The sequence below is a fragment of the Sarcophilus harrisii genome, chromosome 1 (assembly GCF_902635505.1).
Source record: "Sarcophilus harrisii chromosome 1, mSarHar1.11, whole genome shotgun sequence".
NCBI classification, from domain to species: Eukaryota; Metazoa; Chordata; class Mammalia; order Dasyuromorphia; family Dasyuridae; genus Sarcophilus; species Sarcophilus harrisii.
In genome coordinates this window covers 102,184,960-102,212,880 of record NC_045426.1, presented here as the reverse complement: position 1 = coordinate 102,212,880, position 27,921 = coordinate 102,184,960, and the positions used below count along the sequence as shown (strand labels likewise).

General features: G+C 34.3%; 1 protein-coding gene across 2 annotated transcripts in view; it reads left to right on the top strand.

The window, feature by feature from the left end:
• Positions 1-27,921, top strand: part of ADAMTSL1 (ADAMTS like 1) — a 1,023,200-nt gene that overhangs the window by 805,675 nt on the left and 189,604 nt on the right. For both annotated transcript variants that reach the window (XM_031961469.1, XM_023497962.2), the window contains 3 exons: positions 11,717-11,828; positions 17,038-17,176; positions 27,796-27,846. In XM_031961469.1, the coding sequence (XP_031817329.1) occupies positions 11,717-11,828; positions 17,038-17,176; positions 27,796-27,846 (302 nt within the window). The remainder of the gene's footprint in view (positions 1-11,716; positions 11,829-17,037; positions 17,177-27,795; positions 27,847-27,921) is intronic.

Genomic DNA, 27,921 nt, shown 5'->3' with positions numbered 1-27,921 from the left:
CCAAGCAACAGGAAATAAAGGGAAAGGAATTAAGGTTACATCAGAAAACATTAGAAATTAGAGAAATCTAAAATTACTTGGAAATAAAAATAAACAATTTTATTTTTAAGGTATTTATTTAATGAATTTGTCTGAGCAGTTCTGAAAATTAGCCAAGTATACTTTCTTTAAAAAGAAAGACCTTCATCCAATAATATCTAATAATATTACTTTTTCCATAATCTTATCTAGGAAATTGTTAAAATGTCAAATTAATATTTTACTATTAATTTTTCATTTATGTCTCTCTAAAAGGGGGACTTATAATTGATCACACTGTTCTATTCAAGGTACTAAATTATTATTACTTGTATAGTATAATTATTTTCCTTTGTAAAGCCATGTCTTCTTTGTGCTTTAGAATATTAGTCTACCCACTTGTCAATCTTTCCATCTTGAATCTGGAATTATCTTTTTCAAAGTTCTTTTTAGAAAAAAAAGAAAATCATACTGTACATATATAGTGCTTACTATATATACATAAATATAGTGTTTACAAGCCTATAGTGCTTTTGTTTGGTTGTTGTAAAAACAACAGAATATTTAATCATTTCGGGCATGTCTAATTCTTCCTGATTTCATTTGGGTATTTTGTTGTTGTTGTTGTTATTGTTTGTTTGTTTGTTTGTTTTTGACATTGTTTTTGGTTTTGTTTTTGGCAAAGATACTGGAGTAATTTGTCATTTCCTTCTCCAGCTTATTTTACAGATGAGGAAACTTTAACAAACAAGGTCTGAGGCTAGATTTGAATTCAGATCTTGACTCCAGATCTGACATTGGGTCACCTACATGCCCATGTAATGCTTTATAATGTCCAAATCCCTTTTCTCTCAGTAAACTTCCAAGACAGGCCATGCAAGAATTATTAACATAATTTCATACTAGAGAGAGATGAATTGGTGAGACAGCCAATAAGTAATGGCTGTAAGATTCAAACCCAGACTTTCTAATTCTAAATTTATTGCTTCTTCCATCATTCCTATGGTTCGTTACAATAATGATGGATCCTCTTCACAAATGTTTAGCATGCAAGGGTATATATTGACCTTTCTGGACATCTTTAAAATTGAGCTGTATCTTCATCTTGTTTCCTGGAAAAGCATTTCCCCAGCCATCAAAATAGTACACATAAGCTGAGTCAGTGCTCCAGGTAAAAACATTTTAGGTTTTGGGTTTTTTTTTGGTTTTTTTGGGGGGAGGGTAGCTAATCCAACTATCACTTGTGGCAGTAGTTCATCTCTGAAGTGTCAGTTTTCTCATTGCATACATATGACAGCAGGTCTGTTTGAAAAAAAGTTATAATTAGAATGGAAGTTGCTCCAAAATGATTTTAGTGCCAAATACAATTAGTGCAAATTGAAAAAGATGCTCTCTTAATGGAAAGAATCCCTGCTTACTAAAGCATTCATAGGCTACCTTAGGATAGCTTAAAGACCTCTTTTTAATCAACCAAAATTTAATGTTTATTATTATTTATTCACATGTATACAACAGAGGCAGAATAGCTTCAGAGTGGTATGACTAGGTTTCAAGTCTTGCCTCTGATTTACACTAGGTCACAGACCTAGGTAAGTCCCTTAGTCTCTTAGTACTCTGGGCAACTTCTTAAGTCCAGAAAGGACAGATCTGCATTGATAATAAAATTTTTTCATCAGTGAAATAGCAGATTTAGCCTTTTTATCTGAATCTCCATGATTCTCAGAGCCATCTAGTTGGTTCTCAGAGACATCATTAAAGTAGATAAAAAATTAGGCCTGGAGTAAGGAAGAACACTCTCACACACTTATTAGTAGTGTTATTCTAAATAAGAAACTTGACTTCAGTCTGCTTCAATTTCCTCAATTGTAAAATGGAAATAAAAATATTTCTCAGGTTTGTTGTGATGAGCAAATGAGAAAATATTTACAAAATGCTTAGCATTGTGATCAGCTCTTAACAAATGCTTTTATCCTCATCCTGGATTTTCAAGGAGAATTTATAATTCCATTTTACAATGTTCCTATAGAGAAAGAATCATAAGACTCTCCATATAGAAGGGATTTTGAAATTCAGCTTAGTAGTAACCTTCATTTGATATTGTTCTTACCTATATCCAATATGAAAAAGATATATTATAATCAATTAGGAAAGGACCTATTTGGAATTTGTTAAGGGAAAAGCCAAACCAGACTCAAGGGAAAAAATGGTTGAGAAATAATTAACACACCAGCTGCTGGTCCCATAAACACTTGAATAAAAAGGAATTGCATGGACTCAAAAAAGTAACGATATAATATAACATACATCTGACCATATACAGAACCCTGTGGAAGCTGCCAGAGAAAATACAATGATTAAGTAAGAGAACAGGATTGAAGCTGCTCCTCTGAGGAGGAAAAGGAACCAAGATGTGTGTCAGGAACAGAGAATCATGGCAGGGGAGTAATGGGCACCTGTCAGGAGCAGATATATAGTAGTGAGCCACAGGGAGATGCAAACCTTGTTTGACCTTCCCTTTCTCTGGAACCCGCTGGGAGTAATGAGAACTCTAAAGTCCTTGGGGATGGGGGTGAGGGGAGAAGTAGCTAAACCAAAAGAAGGAAGTGCCTCTTGAATTTCTGTGAGGTCTTCTATGTCCTTTACTATATAAATAAAATATCTTCTCTGTTTGATGCCTTATGAGCCTGAAGGAACAATCTACCCTGTGCAAATCCTCTAGCTGCTCCCTTTATGTTCCTTACTATTCTCCTGCTTAGTAAATCTACTCCTCCTCTCAAGCGCATGAAACAGAGACAAGTCCTCTTAACTCACAATTATCCTTAAACGGTCACCAGGAAAATGGTGTAATATTATAGTGGACAAGTAGTCAGTTAGTCAGTAAACACCTTTTAAGCACATACCTTAGCACTACCAAGTGCCAGACATGGTACCAAGAGCTGAGAATTAGAAGAGCTGAAGAAAAGCTAAAGATGTCCCTGCTTTCAATCAGCTCAGTCTAAAAGGGGTAGCAACATACAAACAATTACATACAGGAGAAATTGTAAATAATCGATAGAGGGAAGTCTTCCTGTACAAGGCATAATTTTAGTTGAGACTTGAAGGAAGTCAAGAGGCAGATGTGGAGAGGAAGAGAATTCCAAGCATGGGAGACAGCCAGTGAGAATATCCAGAATTAGGTGGTGGATTGTCTGTTTGAGGAATAGCTAGGATACCAGAGATCCTGGGTCACAGAACATAGTAGGAGGGGAAAAGCTCAAAGAACCAAGAAGATAGTGTAAAAAGACTAAAAAAGTCAGGGGGAAGAGCAAATTCTGAATCACTTTAGAAGTAATAAAGGATCACAGGAATTTAAGGAAAGGAACATCAGAGTTCTTCAGGATGGCTGTCTAATCAATATAAATAAGCCCGGCTAGTTCTACACTCAACACAATTCTTGGACATCCGGTCAGTTTTCAGCATCTTGATGTGGCTAACTGGCTTATGGAGAAGCCATTCATGTTGGTTCTCTGTGCTGGACTTTTCCTAACTCTTCAAAGTCCTCGCCTCTCTCTTTCAGAATTCTTCACTACTTCTAAAGGCTCAGATCAAAGATTCCTGATAGTTGGCAATTCATCTTTCTCTTATGAGATAAACTTGGGAAATCTAACATTCTATGAGTTATAAAACTAACATCATTTAGTTAATCTTAGAAAAATTATTTGATGAGAACTCTGTGAGTGTGAATTTCTCCAACTCTAAAAACAGTGACACACACATGAGCTAAGAAAAGGATCTCAATGCCTTATAGCCTCATTCATTTCTTTGTTCATAAACAGGTTCTACCATCCATCATCCCTCCACCCTATGTACCTGAAAGATAGTTCTCTATTTGAGTCTCCTACCAGCCTGTGTCTCTTCTCACATCCCTTCTCACATTTTAATTGGAAAACTTTTTTCTGCATCTGTTTTATCAATTTTTCATGGCAAAAAATATTTCTTTTTTCTGCCACTTTTAGCAATTAAACTGTTTGTGTATGAAAAGGATAATTATTTATATTCTTCCTATGTGGATTACATTTTTATTTTTAAATAAAAGTTTATTTTCTTCCTTATTCAGCACTTATAAAAGAACAGTACCTTACAATATAACATGCCTCCCAACCTTGTACTTATGACATTTATTAATTTATTCTAAGCAGAAGACTATATTTATCCTTTTTGAATTTAACCTAATTAAATTAAATCCAGTGCTGTGGCCTGTTAAAATCAGTTTAGTTCCTGGCTATCATTCAGTGAGTTAGCTGCCCCTCCGATCTTTGTACTATCTGCAAACCTGATAGCCATCTTCTCTCCTATCTATTATTTTATCCAAGTTATTGATTTAAAAAGAATTAATAGCTTTTAGTCAAATATGAATCCATGGGGCACTTGAATGGAGAGCTCTTGCCAAGTTGATAATGAGCCTCTAGCTATTTTTAATCTATCAATGCAACCAATTTCAAATCAATCCAAATTCATTTCTGTCTAGTCCATCTCCCAGAACTGGGAGGAGTCCTCATATCAGAGAGAGATGTCACAGGGGCAGAGGATACTTCCAATGCTTGAATGCCAAGGCTGCTGTGTCAGTAGTATCTTTGGAAACTCCCATTTGCAGTTTCCTACAAAGATATAGGAGTGGATTGCATTCCCTTCTTCAGGAGAGAAAACAAAGGCAAACAGGACTAAGTAAAATGCCCATGATTACACAACTAGTAAGGGTCTGAGACCTGAGTTGAATTCAGAAAGACGAATCTTTCTAACTGCAAGCCAAGCACTCGATCCACTACATTACCTACCCGCTTCTCCAAGGATGGAGGAAAGCTTAAAGATGAAGTAGGACATGTAGAACTTCATTCTGCTATCTGAGGAGCTCCTAACCCTTTTTGTGTCATGCACCCTTCTGGCAGTCTGGTGAAATGTATGCACCCCTTCCCAGAATAAGGTTTTTAAATACAATAACTCTTTTTTAATACATTAACTTTTTAAAAAGAACTATAAAGGCAATCAAATATATTAAAATATAGTTATCAAAAAATGTTTGCAGTGATTCCAGATTAAGAACCTTTGCATTATGCCAAACTTTTATACATAGTAGGAATCTAAAAAATATTTGTTGAATTGAATTGTATTTTTGAATTGAACTCAGGTTCTCTGATACCAACTTCAAGATTCTTCTTACAATACTTTTCTACTTCTAAGATACATTCTTTTAGCAACTGGAGTGCCAAGTCATTTTGGATGAGAACATTTCTGTAATAATTCTATTTTTTTTCCATTAAATTGATTCTTCAAACACAGGCCAGCAAATTGTGAAAAGGCCACGGAATTTCTCAGAAAAGATGACTGCCTGCAGAAAGAAGGGATCAGAGATTTTATATAAGCATTAATTTGTTCTGCCAAATATGCTTGGGTTTTTTGTTTTGTTTTATTTTTTAGGGAAAGAACTGTGGCAGAACACCTTGTTACAGTTATCTGCTTTGGAAACCCAAAATACAAACTTTTTTTAAAAAGTCTTTTAGTCTCAACAAATTCATGGGAATAGTCACTTAGATGATCATTACTGTGTTCCAAACTTTTTAAGATACTTTAATAAATATATTTGTCTCTTTCTCATCATAATTCCTTCCATACATAAGGGTTTCCCCTCAACAATTGTGCAAATACTCCCACAGACACTCTCCAATAATAAAGTCTTCTTTTTCCCTTGAGAATAGTACTCAGTCCCATAACCTTAAGGCAAACTATACCTCTGAGGCAACTGTACTTAGTACTTCTCCCCAGTCCTTTTCCTTCCCAACCCCCTCCATTGCCCCAGTACCCTCCCTCTTTCCTAGCACAGAAGCTCTTCAGAGGAGTGACTAAACTACAGCCAAGGCAGGTAGGGGGTGACTCCTGACTGCCCAGCCTCCCTGCTAGGCATGTCTGGGGCAAAAGAGTTTCTTGGTATCCCCACAGCCAGAAGAAAAGAAAACTGGTGGAGGGAAGATCCTTGGGGTTTGGAAGCTGCCTTTTCCCTTCCTGAGGAGGGGGATTCCATGGCATTGATGTCTCTCCCTCTTTATGCATTTGAAAAGCCTTGCAAAGGGATTAAATCTTTTTAAATGACATTGTACATTTAATATTAAACATCAATGCAACAGTTAAATTTGCTTTTAACTTTTTATTTACTTTTATGTACATTCCATTTCAATGTCCAAAAGATCAGGGCTTTTTCAGACTTTCTATGTCTTTCTTTGTCCATTCCCATGCACCTTTCCTCTGATATGATGATAGCAAATTCTGTTTTCCATTTACTTTGTTTTTGTTGGTGGTAGTGGTGTTTTAAGTTATTTCATAAAGTTTTAGATATATTTCTTTATTTTTCCATGATTATTGGTCTTATGCACATTACAGTATTGCTTTACTAAAATGTACCAGATTTTGAGAACAATTCTTTGGTTGCCTCTAGACGTTATCAATTATCAATAGATAACTAATGTATCTATTCTTCTACTACAGAATGTTTGAGTTGCTTCTAGTTTTTCTAATTACAAGTAATGATGCCATAAAAATCTTTGAACTGATAGTTTTCTTTTGTTTTATTGTCCTTTCAAATATAGTGTTAGACCAAGGGTAATATCTTTGTGCTTAAAAGTTGTTTTATTTCATGTAAACATTAATTACAAAGCTTTCCTTTTCACTTCCCTGTCCCAAAGATACACCATGCTCCCACTTACATTTTATAGTAGCTACACTTTACATGTATATTAGGAAATGCAAACAATTTTTTTTTACAAATTCATTTAATTTCCATGTAAAGTATCATTACATTCAACAAACGGTTGAGGTCCCAAGAAAGAAAAGCTTGTTCAGAGCTTTCTTTCTTTCTTTCTTTCTTTTATTAACATAAGGTCAAAATTACATACACCAGATGTGTTTTGCTCTTTAAAAAGTGTCAGACTGTAACTCTCAACAGACGCTTCAGAACTGGACCTGATTTTGAGCATTTTTTGCTTGTAAAGTTAAAGTGCTAATATGTCACCCAAATACCTTAGAAGTTCTGATGATACCAAAAAACCCCAGCATGTCCACATGAACTCGGTCAAAAAAAAAAATGTGAATGTTTAAAACCCCGATCCTTTTCTGAAGGCAAGCAAATATGAAGTCCACCAAACACAAATATCCAATAACATTTCCTGGCTGGCTAAGTTCTTATTTCTTTTTGTAGGGTGGAGTTTTTCAGGGTTCCATATGTTTGGAAGTAGGAGGTAGATTATGAGGAGTAAGTAGATACCATCTGACTCTTCTGTACTCCTAAACTTTATTAAGAAAATGAAGTATAAGGACAGGGAATGGGTAGTCCTGAAGAACACAATGGCACTAAGATTTTGAGAACAATTCTTTGGTTGCTTCTAGACTCTATTCAACCCTTCTTAAGTTTCATCATCTTAGACTTGGCCCATTGTCCTAGCCTCTGGAGATGTTAGGATTCAAGAACCCTGACTGTCATGCAATGTGTTACAGGCTCTTCCTCTCACTCTTATATCATCTGCAAGTTTCTACTTCTCTACTTTCATTCTTGCCAATGATAAAAATACTGAAGAACTATCCAGGTGATCAATTCTTGCCACCCAAGAGGAAGAGTACTAGAGGGGATTGAAAGTTGTTTTCAGAGAAAAGGAGACCTGGTTTCAATGTTCTGACCATGTAACCAGAGCAAGTCTAAACTTCTCATTAATTTAAGCAACTCACTAAGATTTTGAGTTGCAGAGAAAACTGACCTCAATAGTTAGATGGATTTTCTACCCACAGCAATTCCCTGTATTAGGTTTCCCATTTTTATGTGCACCTTTGTATCTGATAATTGAATTCAATCAATTGGGAATCCACTTAACTCATTTCCCCATTTTCTTTGTTGTTGTTCTTTGCTGGAGATCTAGTCATTTCCCTTCCTAAGGATCACCCTCTTTAAAAACCTAACTTTAGAATCATAAAACTCTCATGTTTTGTTTTTGGGTTTTTTTGTTTTGTTTTGTTTTGTTTTTTATAGTCAGTAAATGGAAACTGAATCCGGATAAAGAAATACCAAGATAATTTCTCTTGCCAGCTACCATATTCCTCTAAATATTTATGCTGGGCCAGCTCACTATATTGCCTAATAATTTTTAAAAACAATTTTTGACTCATTGTATTGCTGTGAGTCAGGGAACATAACAGTGTCGAAGGAATTTAAAATAAATATCACACAAAGGACAATGGAGAAGACACATGTTGGGTGTGAGCAGGCTACAACATGAAAAATAAGGGACATTGAAGAAAAACAAAGAAGAAAAGATATCATCAGAGCGTGAGATGATGTGTAGACAGCCTGAGTGCTCCCCTGGAATCCCACTCTTGGTGTCAAGTGAAAGTGAGGCAGGCCCCCAGCTTGTTGGATTGACCCCCTGTGGCAAACTTATTTGAGGTTGTTGACAAGAGGCGTATAGGATAGACAGGCCTGGCTGGGTAATAACCTGCTTCACTGGGAAGAACACCCAAACTGGTGAGATCACAGTTAGATTTGAATACTTAAATATTCACAAGACTAAAGCAAACAAAGCAAAAAACAGACAAACAAAAAAACCCATTTTGTTTATTTTAATCTTTTCAAACACTAACATATCTGCATTTTTTGGTCAGCATATAGTTTTCATATTAGAATAGCATTAAAAAAAAAATACTCCTCTAAAACTATTGTTTCATCCCATAGGTGTTCATTGACCCTTATTCTCAACTCTTAAGAGTGTAAGGTAACTCCCAGGGAATCATGGGAAGAACCTATTCAGCACCTTTTTTTCTCCCTATTCTCAAATCGGTAGAGAAAGTGGAAAAAAGTACAAATTCCTTAGGAAAAGAATTCTCTGCTCTTTTACCCTCTATACTGTTTATATGAAAACCCTATGAAATTTCCTTTTATATTTCTCCTATTTTCTACCATAAATTAAATTATTTTAAATTTATAACATAGCAGTTCCCTACAAATTATTTGATATTTTGGGGGGGATGAACAAATTTGAGGGAGGAAAGGTTGTTTGTTTTGTTTTCCTGCAAAGGAAAAATAAATTTTCCCAGTAGTTTTTTTGTTTCTGTTTGAGAAAATTAGAAGCTTTCATCTAATAACTCTCAGAATGATAGTTCCAAAGGGAATTATGGACTTTTATGAACAACAACAACAACAAAAAAATGATCCTTTTAAAACATATGATTAAGCAACCTCCCTCAACAAGCAATTAAATATTTTACTTCTGACTCACAAGACTGAACGATATTAATCTATAGGAAAGGCCTTCCTATTGTTGAGAACCCTATATTGTCACAGTTGTATTTTAATAGAGTTTTATATCATTTTTGATTCTCCATAAAAAAGAATACCCTGCCTTCAGTAGAGCAAAAATCTTATCTACTTGGATGAAGTCACCTACTAATTTTCCCTTTCCCTATTTCTCTTTAGAATATTTTCTGACAGACTCTTCATTTCCCTAGAAAACATATCTAGGCTTGATCTTTAACTTTTTTGGTCTTCCCTTTTTGTCCCGATTTTGTCCTCTTATTTCACTGTTTTTAGCTTTTAATGCAAAAAGTAGAGACATGTTTCATGTTATTCTCCAGATTCAATGTTACTCTGAGCACAGAGAAAATAAGTGTTATGTCACTGATGCTTATGTTTTGATAATTTGCTAGACCCATGAACCCTCTCCAAAATAGCCAAAAGCATTGAAGGGGACAAAAGCCTGCAAAATGTTTGGGTTGAGAGCCAGATAAGCCACATCATCTGGAGAGCATTTATGGATTAAACTAGACATAGGACAACAAACAAAAATTAAAGGAAACAGATCTTGCCTGTGTTTGGATATCCATCTTACTCATATCTCTGATAATTGTGGAATCACCATAATTGAACTTTACCTCAGTACCCAATGTGCTATATAAGGAAGTAGAAGTGATAGGCAAGAAACTGGAAACTGAGTGGACACCCATCATTTGGAGAATGGCTGAATAAGTTATAATATATGAATGTTATGGAATATTATTGTTCTGTAAGAAACAATCAGCAGGATGATTTCAAAGAGGTCTGGAGAGACTTACATGAACTGATGTTAACTGAAGTGAGTAGAATCAGGAGAACATTGTACACAGTAACAAAATTATGTGATGATCAGTTCTGATGGACATGGCTCTTTTCAACAGTGAAGAGATTCAGGCCAATTCCAATAGCCTTGATAGAGGGAATCATGTGTATCCAAAAAGAGGGCTATGGAGACTGAATATGGATCTCAACATAGTACTTCTACCTTCTTTGTTGTTGTTAATTGCATGCTTGTTTATTTTCTTTCTCATTTTTTTCTTTTTGATCTGATTTTTCTTGTGCAACATAATAAATGTGGAAATATATTTGATTTTTTATTAAAGCTTTTATTTACAAAACATATGCACGGATAATTTTTCAACATTGATCCTCACAAAGCCTTCTGTTCCAAATTATCCTCTTTTCCCCCCACTCCCCCTAGATGGCAGGTAGTCCAATACATGTTAAATATGTTGAAATACATGTTAAATCCAATATATGTATACATATTTATATAGTGATCTTGCTGCACAAGAAAAATCAGATCAAGAAGGGAAAAAAAGCTGGGAAAGAAAACTAAATGCAAGGAAACAACAACAGAAAGAGTGAGAATGCTATGTTGTAGTTGTAGAAATATATTTAGAAGAATTGCACATGTTTAAGCTATATTGGATTGCTTACTGTCTAGAAAGAGGGACAGGGGAGGAAGGGAGAAAAATTTGGAACACAAGATTTTATGAGGGTGAATGTTGAAAACTATCTTTGCATGTATTTTGAACGATTAAAATATTATTATAAAACAATATTTATTAAATATATAAATTATAAAACAATTATTTATTAAATAACATAATATATTTAAAATACCATTATAAAAATAAAATAGAATAAAGAAAAACGAGGTCAGAAAACATAGTTGGATACATAACAAAGAAACCCATGCTACAGGACGAAGAAGGAAGGGAAAGGAAAGGGAAAGGGAAAGGGAAAAGAAAAGGAGAAGGGAGGGGAGGGGAAGGAAGGGGAAGGGAGGGGAGGAGAGGGAAGGGGAAAGGAGAGAAGGGGGAGGGAAAGGGAAAGGAGAAGAAGGGAAAGGGAAAGGAGAAGGGAGGCGAGGAGAGGGAAGGGTAAAGAAAGGAAGGGGAAGGGAGGGAAGGGGTGGAAAGAAGGAAGGAAAGAAGAAAGAGAGGGAGAGAAAGAGTGAGGAAGAGAGGGAGAGAGGAAGGAAGGGAGAGAGAGAGGGAGGCAGAGAGGAAGTAATATGCCACCTAGCTGCCTAATACACGATAATTAAGGTGCAGAGATTCAGTTTTCAAGATACCCAAAATTAAAAAAAAACAAAAAACAAAAAAACCCACAAATATCCCAGGTTTAAAAGATGGCAACAGCAACCCCAGATTCTCTACAAAATATGGAAACAGGAATATGGAAATAGGAAAAAATGTGGAAAATTTTTTTCAACAGTAGCCTCATAGATGACCGAAAAACATAAAGAATGCAAGATCCCATTGTATTTATTTATTTTTTGGTTAATTTCCCCCTTTTAAGCTGTCTTACCACCTAATATTTCTACAACTCTCATTTTGTCTTTTCCAGGTCCACAATGCTGGAGCTGCTGATAGCACTGTTCAGTTCATTTTTTATCAGCCCATCATACACAGGTGGAGAGAAACTGATTTCTTTCCTTGCTCAGCAACCTGTGGAGGAGGTAATAATATTCATTTATTTAAGAAAGAGTAGTATTACTATGGATGAATAATGATTTTCCAAAGGGAAAAAACATGGTGTTATGGTTTAGTCATCTTCTTTGTATAGGGGCTAAATATTCCCATATAAGAACAATGACCTCTTTTAAAACATCCTTTCTTTCTAGAGGCTTTCTTTTGTTTATTTTAATAGAAGAAAAGTCTTTGGTTCCAGATAAGGCTTAATTTATTTTGTTTTATATTAACATTAAGTTAAATTGTTGAGGTGTATAAAATGAATTCTAGGTCTCGGATTCTGAAGAGTAAATCAACTATTTAGGATCACAGAATATAGAGTCAAAAAAGAATCAGAAGTCATCCACACCAAATTCATCATGCTGTATGAGAAGAAACTGAGAGGTTTCCTAAGACCACACAGATAACTTAGAGCAAGGCTGGAATTGGAACCCAGACCCTTAATGTCCAAACTGAAATAAATTCATTAATTCATCTAATAAGCAAACTCATTCTAGGGTATAAATTATACTTGTTATATATTAGCAATCAGAATCCTTGAAAAGCAGATTCAGCTATTTTACAAGGAAAGAGAGCTCACTTCCAACTATTTGATACACCTTCATATATTATGGGAAAGAAGCACTAAAAACTAGGATGTACACTGGTTCCAAAGAGAAACGTAGAAAGATATATTAAATTCATAACATAGAACAGCTATTCAAATATACATACCATTAAGTGCTTCCACTCTCTTATTAAAAACATTAATTCAACATTTTGAGAATTTCAATAGAGTAATTCCAGTTGATCTATCTACCCTGAATATGAAAATACTTTGTTTAAAATGAATAGCCAATAATTTGATATTTCTTTGAACTTGATATTTTGTTTTACTTAACTGTATTAATGACTAACAAAGGAAATAATTTCACTTTTAAAAATTGAAGAAAAATTTTGGAAATTTTCCTTTTTAAAATAAGAAACATGCTTAGTGGAAACTAGCCATTCTTTCCTATGCCCTCTGTATCATTGCTTAGTCGATAGAGTATTAGACTTGCACTCTAAAAAACCTGGGTTCAAATACTGTACATGACACTTACTAGATGTATGATAATGAGCAAATCACTTAGCCTCTCTCAGCCTCAGTTTTGTGATCTATAAAATGGAAATAATGATATCTGTAGTTAGTCCATAGGATCATTTTAAGGTACACAAGTCACATATGTAAAGTCTTTTGCAAAATTGAAAGAACTTTCTAAATGCCAGTAATTATTGTGAGATATAAGGCTGCTGGCAAAATGTTAACCATGAAATATGGATTAGCCTTTTTTTTTTGGGGGGGGGGTCTAGAACTAAAGGCTGGAACATCAAACAGCAATAGGAAGTTACAAAGAGGCAAATTTAGGTTTTTCTAACAATTAGACCTGTTAAAAATAGGCATGACCTGCTTTAGTGAGCATTGGGTTCTTCCTCCCTGAAGGACTTTAGAATATAGATGACCATTTAACATGTATAATACAGTGGTACAGTGGGAGGCAGCAAGGGAGGAGAGGGATGGAAATTTCAGGTATGGAATGAACTAAGCAAAAACCAACATTTCCTCCAATTCTCAGATTGTATGACCTGGGTCTTGCTGTAAAATAAAATAGCAAATGTTGCGATGAGATCTCACTTCCTCCTTTCCTAAAGAACCAGGCTAGATAATTTTTTTTTAAATTCCTTACCATACATATTATTAACATGCAAATTTATTTATTATAATTTATTATTCACAAACAAATATTCTTTAAAGTCTCAACATACCCATTATTAACATAAAAAATTATTTATTATTACTTATAATTCATATCAAATATTCTGTAAGGTCTCTTAACAATAGCATTCTCTGGTTCTAATCCTTATACATTTTATTAAATACAGTTGTCATTTCAAATCTTTTCTTATATTTTGAAAAGCATTGTCATCTGAGCATTGGAATTTCTTATTCTTGTCCAACAGCTAGACCTCCATAGCACTTTGTGTAGCTTTTGTGACATCTGTTCTGTTTTGGCTCATAACTGTGTTCATGCTTTAGTCCCTACTGTTATCATCCCAGCTCACTTCCAGATATGAGATTTCAGGTAGCTAGATGGTGAAGTGTTATCTTGGATAAGTCACTCAAATTATTTTGCCTAAGAAATCATAGATAATATAGTAATCTTATTTTTAAGTGCTATTATTGCAGCAGTTTCAGATTTGCAAAGTAACCCTACATGTGCTATCTTTAACTCTATGATGTAGTTACTATTATTATCCATCCTCACTTTACAGATAAGGAAATTAAGATCAAGAATTATTCTTATTCTAGTATATTCTACTAGTTCTAGCATAAACTGTTTTATTCTAGTATATTTCTTATTCTAGTATAAACTGTTTCAGTCAAGATGTTGGACCTTAAGTCCTGCCATATGAAAATCTGGGAGTGTCAAGATAGGTATCTTCAAGTCCTTAGCATCAAAGATTAAACAATGAAGTCAATTGACCTCATCAGTTACACTAGCAATAAATGGCAGATTCAGGATTAAATCTCAGATATTCTAATTCCAAATCTAATCAAACTTGGGCTACTTGTTACAGATACTTTCAAATCATCTCTAAAACTTTGCAAAAGTTGGTTTAAATACTGCTTCTTCCCTAGAGAAAATTAGATGGCAGCCATCTATTTAAAAACTATCCCATTCTTTAAAATAATGTCTTTCTTGCTCTTCATTTTCTAATCCTTCTCTTTACCCTTGATTCATATTTCCTGGTGTGATTTCACACTGCTCTTCCACTGTCTCCAGAACTTTGCTCCAGTATTCATTCCCTTATTCTCATACATCTTCATTTCTTCTCTCTACTGGTTCTTTTCATATTCTGAAGTCTCTCCACCACTAAAAAATAAAAAGTAAAAACAAATAAACAAATAACTTTCACTGATTTTTCCTTCTAGCTCATTCATCTACTGTTCCATGCTTTTCCTCTCCATCACTGCTATATTTCTTGAAAAAAGAAATCTCCTGCTCTCTTCTCCTGACTCCTTGCAATAGTCTCTTCCCTAACTATGTAGTTATAATAATTTTCTCAAAGATTACCAATAGAATTCCCAATTATCACATTTTATAGCTGTTGGTTTTTTTTTTTTTTCCCAGCCCTCAACTTCTGTAGCTTCTGATCACTCTTTTGATATGCTGTCTCTTCCTTTAGCTGAAGATACTATCTTTTCTTCGATCTATTCATATCTCTCTAACCATTTCTTGTCTTCCTTAGCAATTTCATCCACTCCTGATTTCTCTGTACTGATGCCTACAAGTTTAGATCTAAAAGGGTACAGATGTGGTTGGAAGACTCTGACCCAAGGACCAAATCCAGCCTGCTGCTTATTTAGATCCTGGTTAACTTATTTTTGTATTCTTCAGTCAGGTCAGACTCTTTGTGACTCCCTTTGGGATTTTCTTGGCAAAGACCCCTCTCCATTTCCCTCTCCAGCTCATTTTACAGATGAGGAAACTGAGGCAAACAGGGTGAAGTGATTTGCCCAGGCTCATATAGCTAGAAAGTGTCTGACACCAGATTTTAATTCAGGAAGATGCGTATTCTTGATTTCAGGCCCAGCACTCTGTCTACTTTAGACACATAGTGGACATTTAATAAATGCTTATTAACTGACTGATAGAATGAGACCAATAATAGATTACACTTTCTGTTTTCATTTCAAGTTTGTCTCTGACCTCAAAACCATAGCTACAAAAAACTAGAATGAAAATTTGAGGAATTTTATGATATAGCCAAGCTTGGTATATTTTCAAATGATTATTTTAGTCTGAAAATAGATTTTCATACTCTTTTTTAAATAACATCTACATCAATATTTTATCATCTTTATTTCTTAATACTCAAGAGGATTTCCAAATATTTCTATTATTAAGTTCCTTGAGAGTAGGAATTGTTCATTAATTGAATTTTCATCCCCATTACTAGTATTTTGTATGTCTTAGGAGCTTAATAATTGCTTGTTGATTGATTGACTAATTCTCTCTGAGAATGTCCTCAGAGGTCAAGATCAGGACTTGTATCATAATGCTATTAAGGGCCAGAGGAAAGGCAAGATTCTTTAAGGAGAGTATATACTAATATAGAACATAAGTGTTAAGGACCTTTTTAAAAAGTAAAATGCTATGAATTGAGGCCTAAGGATTTTGTGAAGTATGTTTATTTTAGACTTTATTCTTCTTGATGAATAAATCACTAAGGAGAGTAAAGCATTGCTGAGGTTATAAATTAAATGGTTGGTTAATTAATAAAGCTTTACTGAGTATTTGCTGTGTACAACACACTATATTAACTTATTGGGTTTTGCAAAAGAAACATAATGCATAGTCCTTATACCCTTGGAAACTCAGTATCTAAACATGTTTTTACAAATTATTGATTCAAGCAGCAACAAACATTTATTACCCCTGCCTTGTACAGTACACTGTGCTGAGTGCTGAAAGAAATATAAATTCAATTAATTTCCACAAGAATTTTTGAAATACCTACTACAGCCCCTATTGCTAAATCATGAAAATACAAAGTAAAAACAGACAAACAAAAAAGCAGATCCTCTCCTCAAAGGGATTATACTCAAGAAAGGAAGATACATGAACAAATAAATATAATGCAAATGTAGATACCCAAGAGAAATAAATAAATAAAAGTATTATGGATTTCGATAAAGGAAAGATCACTCATCTCTCAGGGAGAAGAGGAAAAGCATAAAATACCTGATCTTTAACCTGGGGCTCCCAGATTGGGTGGGATTTCAAAAAATGGAGAGTCTAAACAGTACAATGCAATGAAGTGTAGAGTGTGAATCTGTGGGGATTCTTAGGTCAGTGGTTCAATTCCAACTTGAAAAATCCCTCAGGAAACCCTATAAATATGAATTTCATAAAATTATTGAATAAACCCACCATTGCTAATATAAAATTAGGGTAATAAATGGTCAAATATGACTTCCATGGAATCATGTTGAATGAACTGGTGATTTATTAACATAGAATTATTAAAACAGAATAATAAATGATTGGTGCAGGAAAGAACAAATACGCCTCTCAAAATACCTAAGATCCAAGTGACTCAAATACAAGAATAATTTGTCTTGATGTGTCTGCTACTTTGCTTGAACTTGTCTGGATGGTTTGAATGTTTCAGGTTACCAGCTGACCTCGGCTGAGTGCTATGATCTGCGGAGCAGCCGAGTTGTAGCAGATCAATACTGCCACTATTACCCAGAGAATGTCAAACCCAAACCAAAGCTTCAAGAGTGTAACTTGGACCCCTGTCCTGCCAGGTCAGTCCACACTGATAAGTGGTTTAAAATAAGTGGAAATCCAGTTGGAATAATTATCTTAAAAAAAAATAGTCCATAATCCAAAATGTTCTCATGTGCACTAAGCCTGCACATGGAAAGTCCATGATGAATTTTGTAACAGAAGTATTTGAGGGTCATTCCCAGACTGGTGTTCAGTGCAGTCCTACAATCCACAAGGAAAAGGATCTCAGTAGATTTTTGTTGACATTACATATTTTACTGTGGTTCCTTATTTATCTGCTTTATAAAACTCTTGATAATAAATGACTCCTAGACTGTGCCTGCTACAGTGGTCTCAGAAGCATCCAGATCATAACTTTTTCCTCATCTTAGGATATGATGAGAAGAAACCTAGTTTCTGGCTCTTGGCCAAGCATACACCCTGCATATAAATATAGTTCCCTGACAGATTTAACCAAGAGATGGACTCAAAACAATAGCCAAAAAATCAGAGATTTCAAGTTAGAAAGACCTCAAAGGGCTTCTAAGTTCAACTTCTTATTTTACTGATGAAGAAACTGAGCTTCCCAGAAGTTAAAATTTTGCTACATTTGAGCAAATCTGCACTTGAAAATTATGTAAAATAGCAGTTTTTAATTTATTGGGTTCAAGGAATGATATAAGCATATCATGGTTTCTCTTTTATAACTATAATTTTGCTACATCCTTCCAACTTGTTTGGAAGATAAAGAATAAGCCTGATGAATGAAATACCACTAGGAGTGAGCAGTCACCTTCTGAAGGATAGAGAGAATAATTTTCTTGAAAGCAGCATTTGCAATTGAAATTGAAACCCTTCCTGTTGTTTCTTTGCCAGAATTTAGCTTAATCATTCTCAGCTTCTGAAAAGGAATGTTAAAAACCAACAACCTATTCAATCCCACAATTCAAGTCATGAACTTGTGTAGTAAAGTTCAATAAATGGACTTCTCAAATCTCAGGGATATAAGGAAGAATCCTGTGCTTTTTTTCAAGACACAAGCTACCAGTCATTGAACATATTAAAAAACAATACTTTGAACTAATTTTTTTTTTTAAAGTTCCAGGATTGATGTGAATACAAAATGTTCTGTTGGGCCCAACACAATTTAATGTTTAGGTTTCCTCTACCGTTTTTTGCTTAGATTTGAAATAGTAAATTCTACACATGATCTAATGCCTTAGTTTCTGTCATTAATCATAACACCTAACTAAAACATCATGATTAACTCAGAAGAAAATATTTTCATTAACTAAAACTCCAAAGAACCGATATTTGACAACCGCAAGAGTAAAGGTGGTTAGAAGTTTATTTTCATATATTACATCAGAAAATTTTTAAAAGGGTCCACTTGAAGAAACGAATATGGTGTGAAAAATTGACTAGAGTGTGAAAATTATGTTCTAGCTGTTTTATTTGGGAAATCCTGACATTTAAAAATTTTATTACCCAAGATATTTGAGTAAGAAGAATCTTTATCATCCATATAGAACCCATTGCAAAACTACTTCCTCTTGAACTCACATTTTCATTCACAGCTGCAACAAGAAGAGTAATGATGAGGCGTATAGAAGCTTTTGGTTCAGATAGATAGGTCAGTCCAACAGAAGACAGTCAGACTTGAAATTCTTATACAATTCAAACTCCCAAAGAATTTGACATGCATTTCTAGAAAGACTGGGAGATCTATTTCTCCCAACTTAGAAAAAATAGCAAAGGCCAAATGGTCACAGAGGGATAGTTTCAACATTAAAGCATTTTATGATAATTACACTTTAAAAAAATAAATACAATAAGAAAAAATAACATTCATTTTTTCTGGCCATTGATTCTTATATGCTCTTCTCTGTTGGAGTAGAATTTTTGGCCTATTCCTTATTATCCAAAAGCAAAGCAATTCTGCATTGAAAGAAGCTTACATGTGAAATTTATGCCCTTTCTATTTTCCATGTTGTTTTTTAAAATCTGCCACCACACATGTATAAATGTTAGGACAGGTGGTGGTAAAAAAAAAAAATGTAGGGGAGGGAAAACAACTTAGAGACAGATGTCAGGAAGCAGGGTTTTTTCTTTTAAATTCAAGAAATAATTAGGCAAAGCTGTAAAAATTAAGAGCTATATTAGAGAGAGAAAATAATTGAGAAAGGAGAACTACACTGTTCTGAGATCAAGCATTGCCCTTAGGTAATAATATGAAATTCATCAAACTCTATTCTGTAGAAAAGGCTAAGATCATTATCTGGGACAGATTCTATCCAGTGATTCAGTAGCAGTCCATACATATCCTTTTCCATTACATATTAGTGTAGGCTCAAACTCTTCCAATGTGGCTTTCTAGTTAATAAAGCAATTAGGGAGAAGGTGCACAAAAAGGTATGTCTAAGTGCCCAGTCAAAAGATTCAAAAATGCAAAATGTTGGGATTGTCAGTTCTAATAAAAATAATATATTTTTGATCATTTTAAGTTGCTTTGTACCACTTGAGAAATCACTAAGATAGCAAGAAAAAGAAGTATTTTGTTGAAAAACATATTCAAGGTTCTTAGTTCAAGTCCCAGTTCTTCAACTTACTATCTTTGTAATCAAGGCCTCCATTTTCTCATCAATAAAAGGAGGAAATCAGTCCCTTTTCAGTTCAAAATTTGGTGTCTATAAATATTGCAAATTCTTTATTTTTAAGCATCTCGTAATATTCTTAGCACCATGAATAGATGAATAATTTCTTTCTAGGCTCCATTATTGAAGGTTTAATTAATATCAGCATAATATAATAGAAAGAAAACTGAATTTGTAATCAGGTCTAGATTTGTTCTGTTAATTTTATTATCTGTATAATCTGTATAATCTCTCATAGCCTCGGTTTCCTTTTCTGTAAAATGAGGGGGTCCAGATGAACACTAAAGTTGATCCCAGCTCTAGATTCTATGAATTTATGGTATCCACTGAGACTTTTGTTAGGGACAACATAAGTCTTTTCATCATATGCCCCACCCCCTTTACTTTGTTTCTCTCCCTTGTTGGTTTATTATACTTTTTGTCACATCTATTTTTTTCTTTCTCCCTTGCTTTATGTCTACCACATCCAGGGCTATAACGAGTGGCCCTTTTGACTACAGAAATTGCTGACATCCTAGTCAAATCTAGAGTGATCTTTTTCTCTGGACTGAATTTCTGCTTAGGAATTTTTACTCTATAACAGAAGCAACATACCAAAACATGCACCCATCTTATATACTGTCTGTTAGCACACAGTCTTTCATCTAAACTGATCAGGAAATGCTATTATTGTCTGAGAAAGTGATTAGTACTTAGATAGATATATAGCTTCCATGGAGCTTTATAGTGAGCAGTACCACTTCTCCCCATCAGATGTTCTTCTTGATAGAGAATCAGATTTGTTTTCCTGATGATTCCAGCACATAACTAGAACTTTCTCAAAGTAAATGCTTTACAGACATGCTTTTTGTTTAGACAATTAGTGATTTGGTATTTTGAGAGGACCTTAAATTCCATTTGAGATGCTCCATAGAAGACAGTGGGACAAGATTGGACCATTATAAACATCACCTTCTGCACTGACCTTAGTCTGAAATACTTTTTTTTAGGACAACTCTGCTATACAGCAGTTTTCCAAGGTTTATGAGACAGGCTGAGAGAATAACAGAGCAGTCACCCTTTTCTCCTTCTTTGGCATGAGATTCTCATTCTGAATCCAAGTCAAGGAAGGGGGGGATTAAATTGGTAATTGTTGGACAAGTGAAAAAAGCTCTCACTCATCACACTATCATCCTCAACATCATTAACAAACAAATCTGTTTCTAGCAACAAAACTGTATCCAGATTTCCCCTTTCCCCCAGGACTTTAAAGAAAAGCAGTCATAAACTCATACCCAAATTTGCATGCCCTGTACACAGGGATTCCAAATGGCTTTACTGGTCTTTTTGTGCTGACGTGTCTCATTTGGTTTTACTCTAAATTACATTAATTATTCCTAGCAAGGCCTGAGTAATAGAGACATAGGTTTCAAAGTAGACTCCAAGAGTGATATTAAAAAAAAAAAAAAACATTTTTTAATAATGAGCAGTATGTCATCACTGGATCAGGAGTTAGGTTCTGATCTCAGATCTGCCATAATTATGTGTGTCATGAACAGGTCATTTCATTTCTTGGGACTACTTTTCTTCATCTGTAAAATGAAAGGATTGACTTAGAAAATCTCTGATCTTTAAGCTTCAGCAGTTTGTCATTGCAGTGACTTGTATTAGTCCTTTGAACAGCAAAAGAGAAAGAACCCTTATAAACCGTATTCTGGTAAGAGAACATGTTGAGACTTTGAAGAATAAATTATTTGGTTGATGATAATTATAAGGATCCTAATTTCTTAAGTTCACAATCAATAGATACTCCCACTAAGGCTCCATTTGTTAGGCTAAGGAATCCATTAGTATTTACTTAGTGATACAAAATAATACTAAAAATAATTTATGTAACTCTCATCAATATATTGATTAGATTATACCCAAGATGAACAGAAGTCAAGGAATATTTTCTTGGCTCTTTCTGGTTCATTCTCAATTGACACTAAATTTAAACATCATCATCATCATCATCATCATCTCTCTTCCCCTGAGTTAACCATTGCCAGTTTGTAGTTAGACAATATTTGATCAAGGATAGGTAAGAAGCAATCATATATGCAGTTCTCATTTGATTTTTTTAACTACACTGGAATTCTGCCATATCTTATTTATGTGTACAAGTTACATAGAAACACAAATTGTCACTAACCTATTTGCAAGAAACCAAGATAAATCATAGACTCTGAAAGGTAGAAGATGACCCAGTGGATTAAAATATGGGACTTGATTCTTTCCCCAGAATCCTCTTACTAGCTATGTGACCCAGGCAAGTTACTTTAACCTCTGTCTGATTCAGTTTTCTCATCTACAAAATGTTTATAACAATGACACCTATAACACAGGGGTGTTGGGAGGATCAAATGAGTTAACATTTACAAAGTGCTTTGTAAACTATAAAGTGCTGTATTAAATATGAGCTGTTATTAGTATTATTTTCTAAGTCCTTTATTTTGTAGATTAGAGAACTGGAGCTCAGATTAATAAAGGAATTCACACAAGACCAAGCAATTAATTATGGGCAATATAGGAAGAGAGACCTGGTCTCCCAAAACACTGCCTTTTTCTACTATACTATTTAGTTATAATCATCCAAAGGGCATTTGCTATAAAATGGGCTGTTCTACAAGCAAAACAATGGTTATTTTAACAAATAGTACACATTTTAACATATTTTTGTTTCACCCATTCCTCACAATTTTTTCAGGTTGATCTAGAAAATATCATTACTACCATTTTACAAATGAAGAAATTGAGAGAGAGGTAAAATGAATTGTCTGAGCTTCCGAATAACAAAGCCTTGACTAAAGTAGAAATCTCCTGCTTCCTCATGGTACCATTTTCACTCTAACATAAAACCATGGTTAAAAAAAAAATCAACAACCTCAATTTGATAATAATTTATGAAGAACCTACTTTGTGTCAGACAGTACTAAATAGTAAGAATACAAAAGCAAAAATGAAATAATAATCCCTGACCTCAAGGAGATTACATTGGAAATAGTATAATACAGAATAATGTGGGGTAATTTGAGGAAGAAAACATTAACATCTAGGAAGATTGGTGTATTTTATAGAGGAGTTAGTTCCTAGGCTGAGCCTCAAAGGAATAATAAGGAGTCTGAGTAATAGAGATGAATAGGGAATTCAGGCATAAGAGAAGTAAATTATAAGCAGATTGATGCTAATCACTAATTCAAGCAGCTTAGTTTCATACCAGTTCACCCAAAACTTAATTCCTGGTTTGTTCTATTAGACACAGGAAAGTTCAACCTTAGCATTTCTTATACAAACTGTTTTATTTTATTCAGCCAAACCAATGACAAAGCTATTAAAATTGAAATGAGGGGAAACAAAGCCATAAAATCAGTTTTAGTTTGCTGGTGTTAATCCCAGTTACAGAAGAGAATTATGACTATAAAATTTATTCTGACCAGGAATTTTCAACCCAAGAAATATAGAAGTATGCCATTTAATAGGTCAAATAATCAATCAATGGCTATGGAACTAGAAGGGACCTCAGAAGTCAGCTAATCTTAACCCTCTTCCATTTTGCGATGAAAAAACTATTAAACAAAGAGGTCTCATGACTTACCTAAAGTCATATAGATATAAGTAAAAGAGCTCTTTTGTTTCCCCAGAGAGATCCCAGCACAGTAGCATGGTGCTTAAATTTCAGCAGCAGATAGCCCATTCTCCAGTATTGATGGTTGAATGGAGATGAGGTGTGAGATATATTGATGTTTCTATTAATTTTGATTAACTTGTTTCCTTACCCTTAGTAGCAGTTTAGCTGCACAGGTCACTATATGAATTGTAAAGCTGCTTTTGGAAAACTATTTTGGACATAGTTCACTTTCACATGCTCCCCTCTGAAAAGAGAAATATGGGGAGAGGAAGCAACTAGGCTTAGTCTTTCCCTTTCTTGCACTCTTACTTATTTTCTTGAGAAAACATGACACAACTCCCATATCACCATCCTCACCCCACAACAAGCACTGCATAGGCAAATAACCAAGAAGTAGACAAAAGAAAGAAAGCAGAGTTGAGAAAAGCAGCTGTTAATTTGTTTGAGGGTCTTCTCTACCTCCCTCCTCTGTATTCAGCCTTATTAACTCTTTAAATTGGATCAACAGCTCTTTTCTTTATCTTCTACCCCTTCAGTTTGATAGCATGACCCCTACAAATGTAATTCATATGGAAACATCCAACAACCACAACTTCAGGCACCCATGGATTTTGTTGTATCAGAATTCCTGTACATGTTCAATAAAAAATGTAGGTGTCCCAACAGAATGAGCTGTGTCCAAAATAGTTTTCCAAAGCCAGGGTATTACTCTAAAGTGGTACACACTCAGTGTTCTGAATACAATGGATTTTTTGGGAATGATGAACCTTTGCTAGAAACCTTTGAGAAGTTTCTCTCACCTCAAGCATATATGATCACTGATTCTCAGTTCTAATTTCTCTCTCTTAATGCTTGACTTTAAAGAAGATGAAGTGGGATACTCTTCCTCTACTTTTTTGAAGAACCAAATATCTGCCCCACAGTCCAGAATAGCACCTTACACTTCCTTTCTCTCTCAACTCCTTTCTCTTCACATGAATGATTACTTGAGAAAAGAGTAGTTAAGGCAGAGAATGAAATTTAATTTTTTTCCCCTACCTTCACGGTTCATTATTCTTTCTCTCATTCCATACATTGTCATCTATCTTCTGATTCCTATTTTGTATACTACTCCCTACCACACAATATATGGTTCCAAATGCAAACCATGTTTTATTTTTTAATATTTTCTTTTTTGTTTGTTTAGTCAACTATAGCATGTGTAAACATGAATATAACCCACGACCAGTGTTATTTTTCAGTACATACTCACAACACACAAATACATATAAATATATATAGACATGCATATATGTATTTTGTCTGTGCTGTCGTCTTCTTCTCTCTCTCTCTCTCTCTCTCTCTATATATATATATATATATATATAGAGAGAGAGAGAGAGACATATACACACACATATATATGTATATATGTATACACACATGTGTGTATATATATATTCCTTTCAAAGATATCTTTTATTAGAATTGTAACATATAATAGTATCAGTTCATACACACACAGGAGGAGAGAGAGAATGTGTGAGAGATAGACAGTAAAGAGAGATAGAGAGAATGAGAGAGACAGAGATAAAAATAGAAACAGAAATAAAGAGAAAGGGAGAGGGAGAGAGAAAGGGGGAAGGGAGGGAGAGAAAGAAAGAGGGGGAAGGAGAGAAGGAGAGAGGAGGGAGAAAGAAGGAGGGAGGGAGGGAGAGAAAAAGAAAAGCAGGGAGAGACAGTGACAGAAAGAGGGGGGGAGGGAGGGAAATAGAGGAAGAGGGAGAGGGAGAGGAGAGTAATTTAAACAGAGTAAGGGAAAAAAAATTTGTAATAGTCCAGGATGATATCTTTATCATCCTTCTTAAGAAAATACTCTTGGCTTAGGGCAGAGAAACAAAGAAACCCTTAATAATAAACAACAATAAATTAAGTTTAGAGTAACTTGTAGTCTACTATAATGACTGTGACCTGAAATAAAAGGGGCATAACATTAATCCCATAGGAGATTGGAGTCCACTCGAACATGTATGCATAAACAGTATTAGACAGAGTGCTATTGTTTGGACATCTTCTGTTTTCACAGGTGGCATATAGTCATCTTAAGAGGCTTCACCATGACCCATGCCATGAAAAGACAAACAGTACTACAGTTTTGCTGGTTCCAAATTTAAAGCTACTATTTTAAATAAAAACAGAAATTCTAAATGCTTCCAAAGCAAAGCCAAGCTTCTTGAGTTCTGAAAACTCTCTTCTAATTCCTTCCTACCCCTCTGAACTACTTCCATCAATGCTGTTTCATTAAAAAAAATTAATACATAATCTGTTGCTAAAGGCCTATAAAAATTTGGTTTAATATGGAAATCTTTAAACAAATATCATAACAATTTTGCAAGTAAAAAAGCTCTGGTGTACATTTGCGACCTTAAAACTACATGTCAATAAAACTTAAAATCCAAGATAAAATTTGAGTATTAATATCAAAAGCCAATTTGCATTTTTATTTTTAACTTCTAGTAAGTTGACAACTGAGATATTAAATGTAATGGGGGAAATTTTGTTTGGGTATGAAAGCAAACAGAAGTTCTATTAAAATGGAAGAGGAAAAAGGAAGTTGATTAAATCACGTACCTGAAAGAGCTCAGCAATTGTAGCCCCTAAGCAAAAATGGAATGGCTTCTAAATTGAAAAGGAATGAAAGAAAAAAGCAAGTTCCTTTGCCTAATTTTTGGTAGCAGAAAAACATATAATCATAACATTTAATCCCTTACTCTTCCAAAATACAAATTTTCTCACAACAGTTTTAATAAGTCTTGGGAAATCAGATATGATCAAATCAAGTTTGGTAATGATAGTTAAGACAAGAATGGACCCAGAGGCTGAGGATCTTTCCTGGTGCTTTCCCTCAATAAACTATTCAGTCATTTTCATACTACATCAGAGTCTTTCTTTAATCAAATTTCTCACTTGCACCATTTTGCCTTTTGTGACTTCTTGACCCTTTTCTCTTTCTTTCCATCTTACCCATTCCATTGTCCAATCAATTCTGTGTTTTATCCTAAACCCTAAAAGCCAACCTAAATCACCTTCTGTCTCTAGGTTAGATACCTTAACAGGATCTACTGGACAGTGGCTGGTGATAAGACCAAGAGTGTTACATCTAAAAAACAGAATATTTTGCTCTTGAATATTATCAGAGGTCTCCTTAATACTTTTTCAATGCAAAATAAGTTGGAATAGAGTCCACACTTCCATTCCTAGAAGTGTAAATGGCATTTTTTCCACAGAGAGAAAAGAGGTTACCTGTATTACTCTAGCTCTCCATTGGCTTTTCCATCTCCCTTCCTCACTACCAATACCTAACAAATCCAAGTGTAGTAACTGATCTTCACAAAGGATCATTCTAGAAAATTAGAGAGCTTCAGTTCTGTTAAAGTAATTTATGTTAAAGCAGGATTTCTAAAACTGTTCTTCCAATATCCTTTATGAAAATAACAGAATTTTGAATTTCAAGTAAGAGGGGAATAACAGATTTACTACACTGACTTAACAGGTTTTTTTTTTCTTGTTCCTTTGTCAACTTCAAAGCCTTCAATATCCCAAATATTTATAAAAAAAAAAAACAACTATAATTATACATGCTCCAGTCATTTGGCCTTTATATAATAGGGAATTTGCCTTTGATGACCCTTTTCTAGTACCTTCCAATGACCATTTGCTAAAAAATTGGTAGGGATCAATACTTTTACTGACCCACCAAGAAGGGGGAAAAATATATTTTCAAAGGCACATTACATAAGAAATATATATGGGATCTATGTTTTCATCCCTTTTGGGAATTCCTAGGTAAGGAAACTGTCAGTATAAGTTAGTTCCTTTTCTACAATTTAAAACCTTAGAGAATTTTGTAGCATAATTAAAGTTAATAATAGTGTGATTTCTTTATAAGGCACTAATGTGATGTAGTTGGTGATGATGATGATGACTCAATATAACATAAAATTTCTTTGGATTAATGAAAGTATTAAAATATATAGTATCATATTTGACAAGAATGGGAATGTTTGGGTAGTCTAACCCTTTCCCATGGAATTTTCTTCTTTAATCAGAAAACTAGTCTTTTGAAACAGTGCTCCTCCAAACAATATCTTGTCCATTCTTAAATCTATACTGGCCATAAAAATATAAATTCTTCTTAGTATTGTTTTCAAAGTCTTGAAGTGAATTTAGTGTTAAAGTTAAAGTGAATCAGTGAAACATGTTATCAATATTGTTTTGCAATTATGTTTAAAAATGTTGTATAATGTAATCATTTAGTGTTTATTTTATTGTGTGTACCTTCTACTCAGAGGGTTGGCATTATTGTTCCTAACAGTGACGGCTACAAGCAGATCATGCCCTATGACCTCTACCATCCCCTTCCTCGGTATGTAAATCAACAATCCTGATGCTAGAATTAGTTATCTGGTGTTGCAATTTTTTTTTGTTTTTGTTTCTGCAC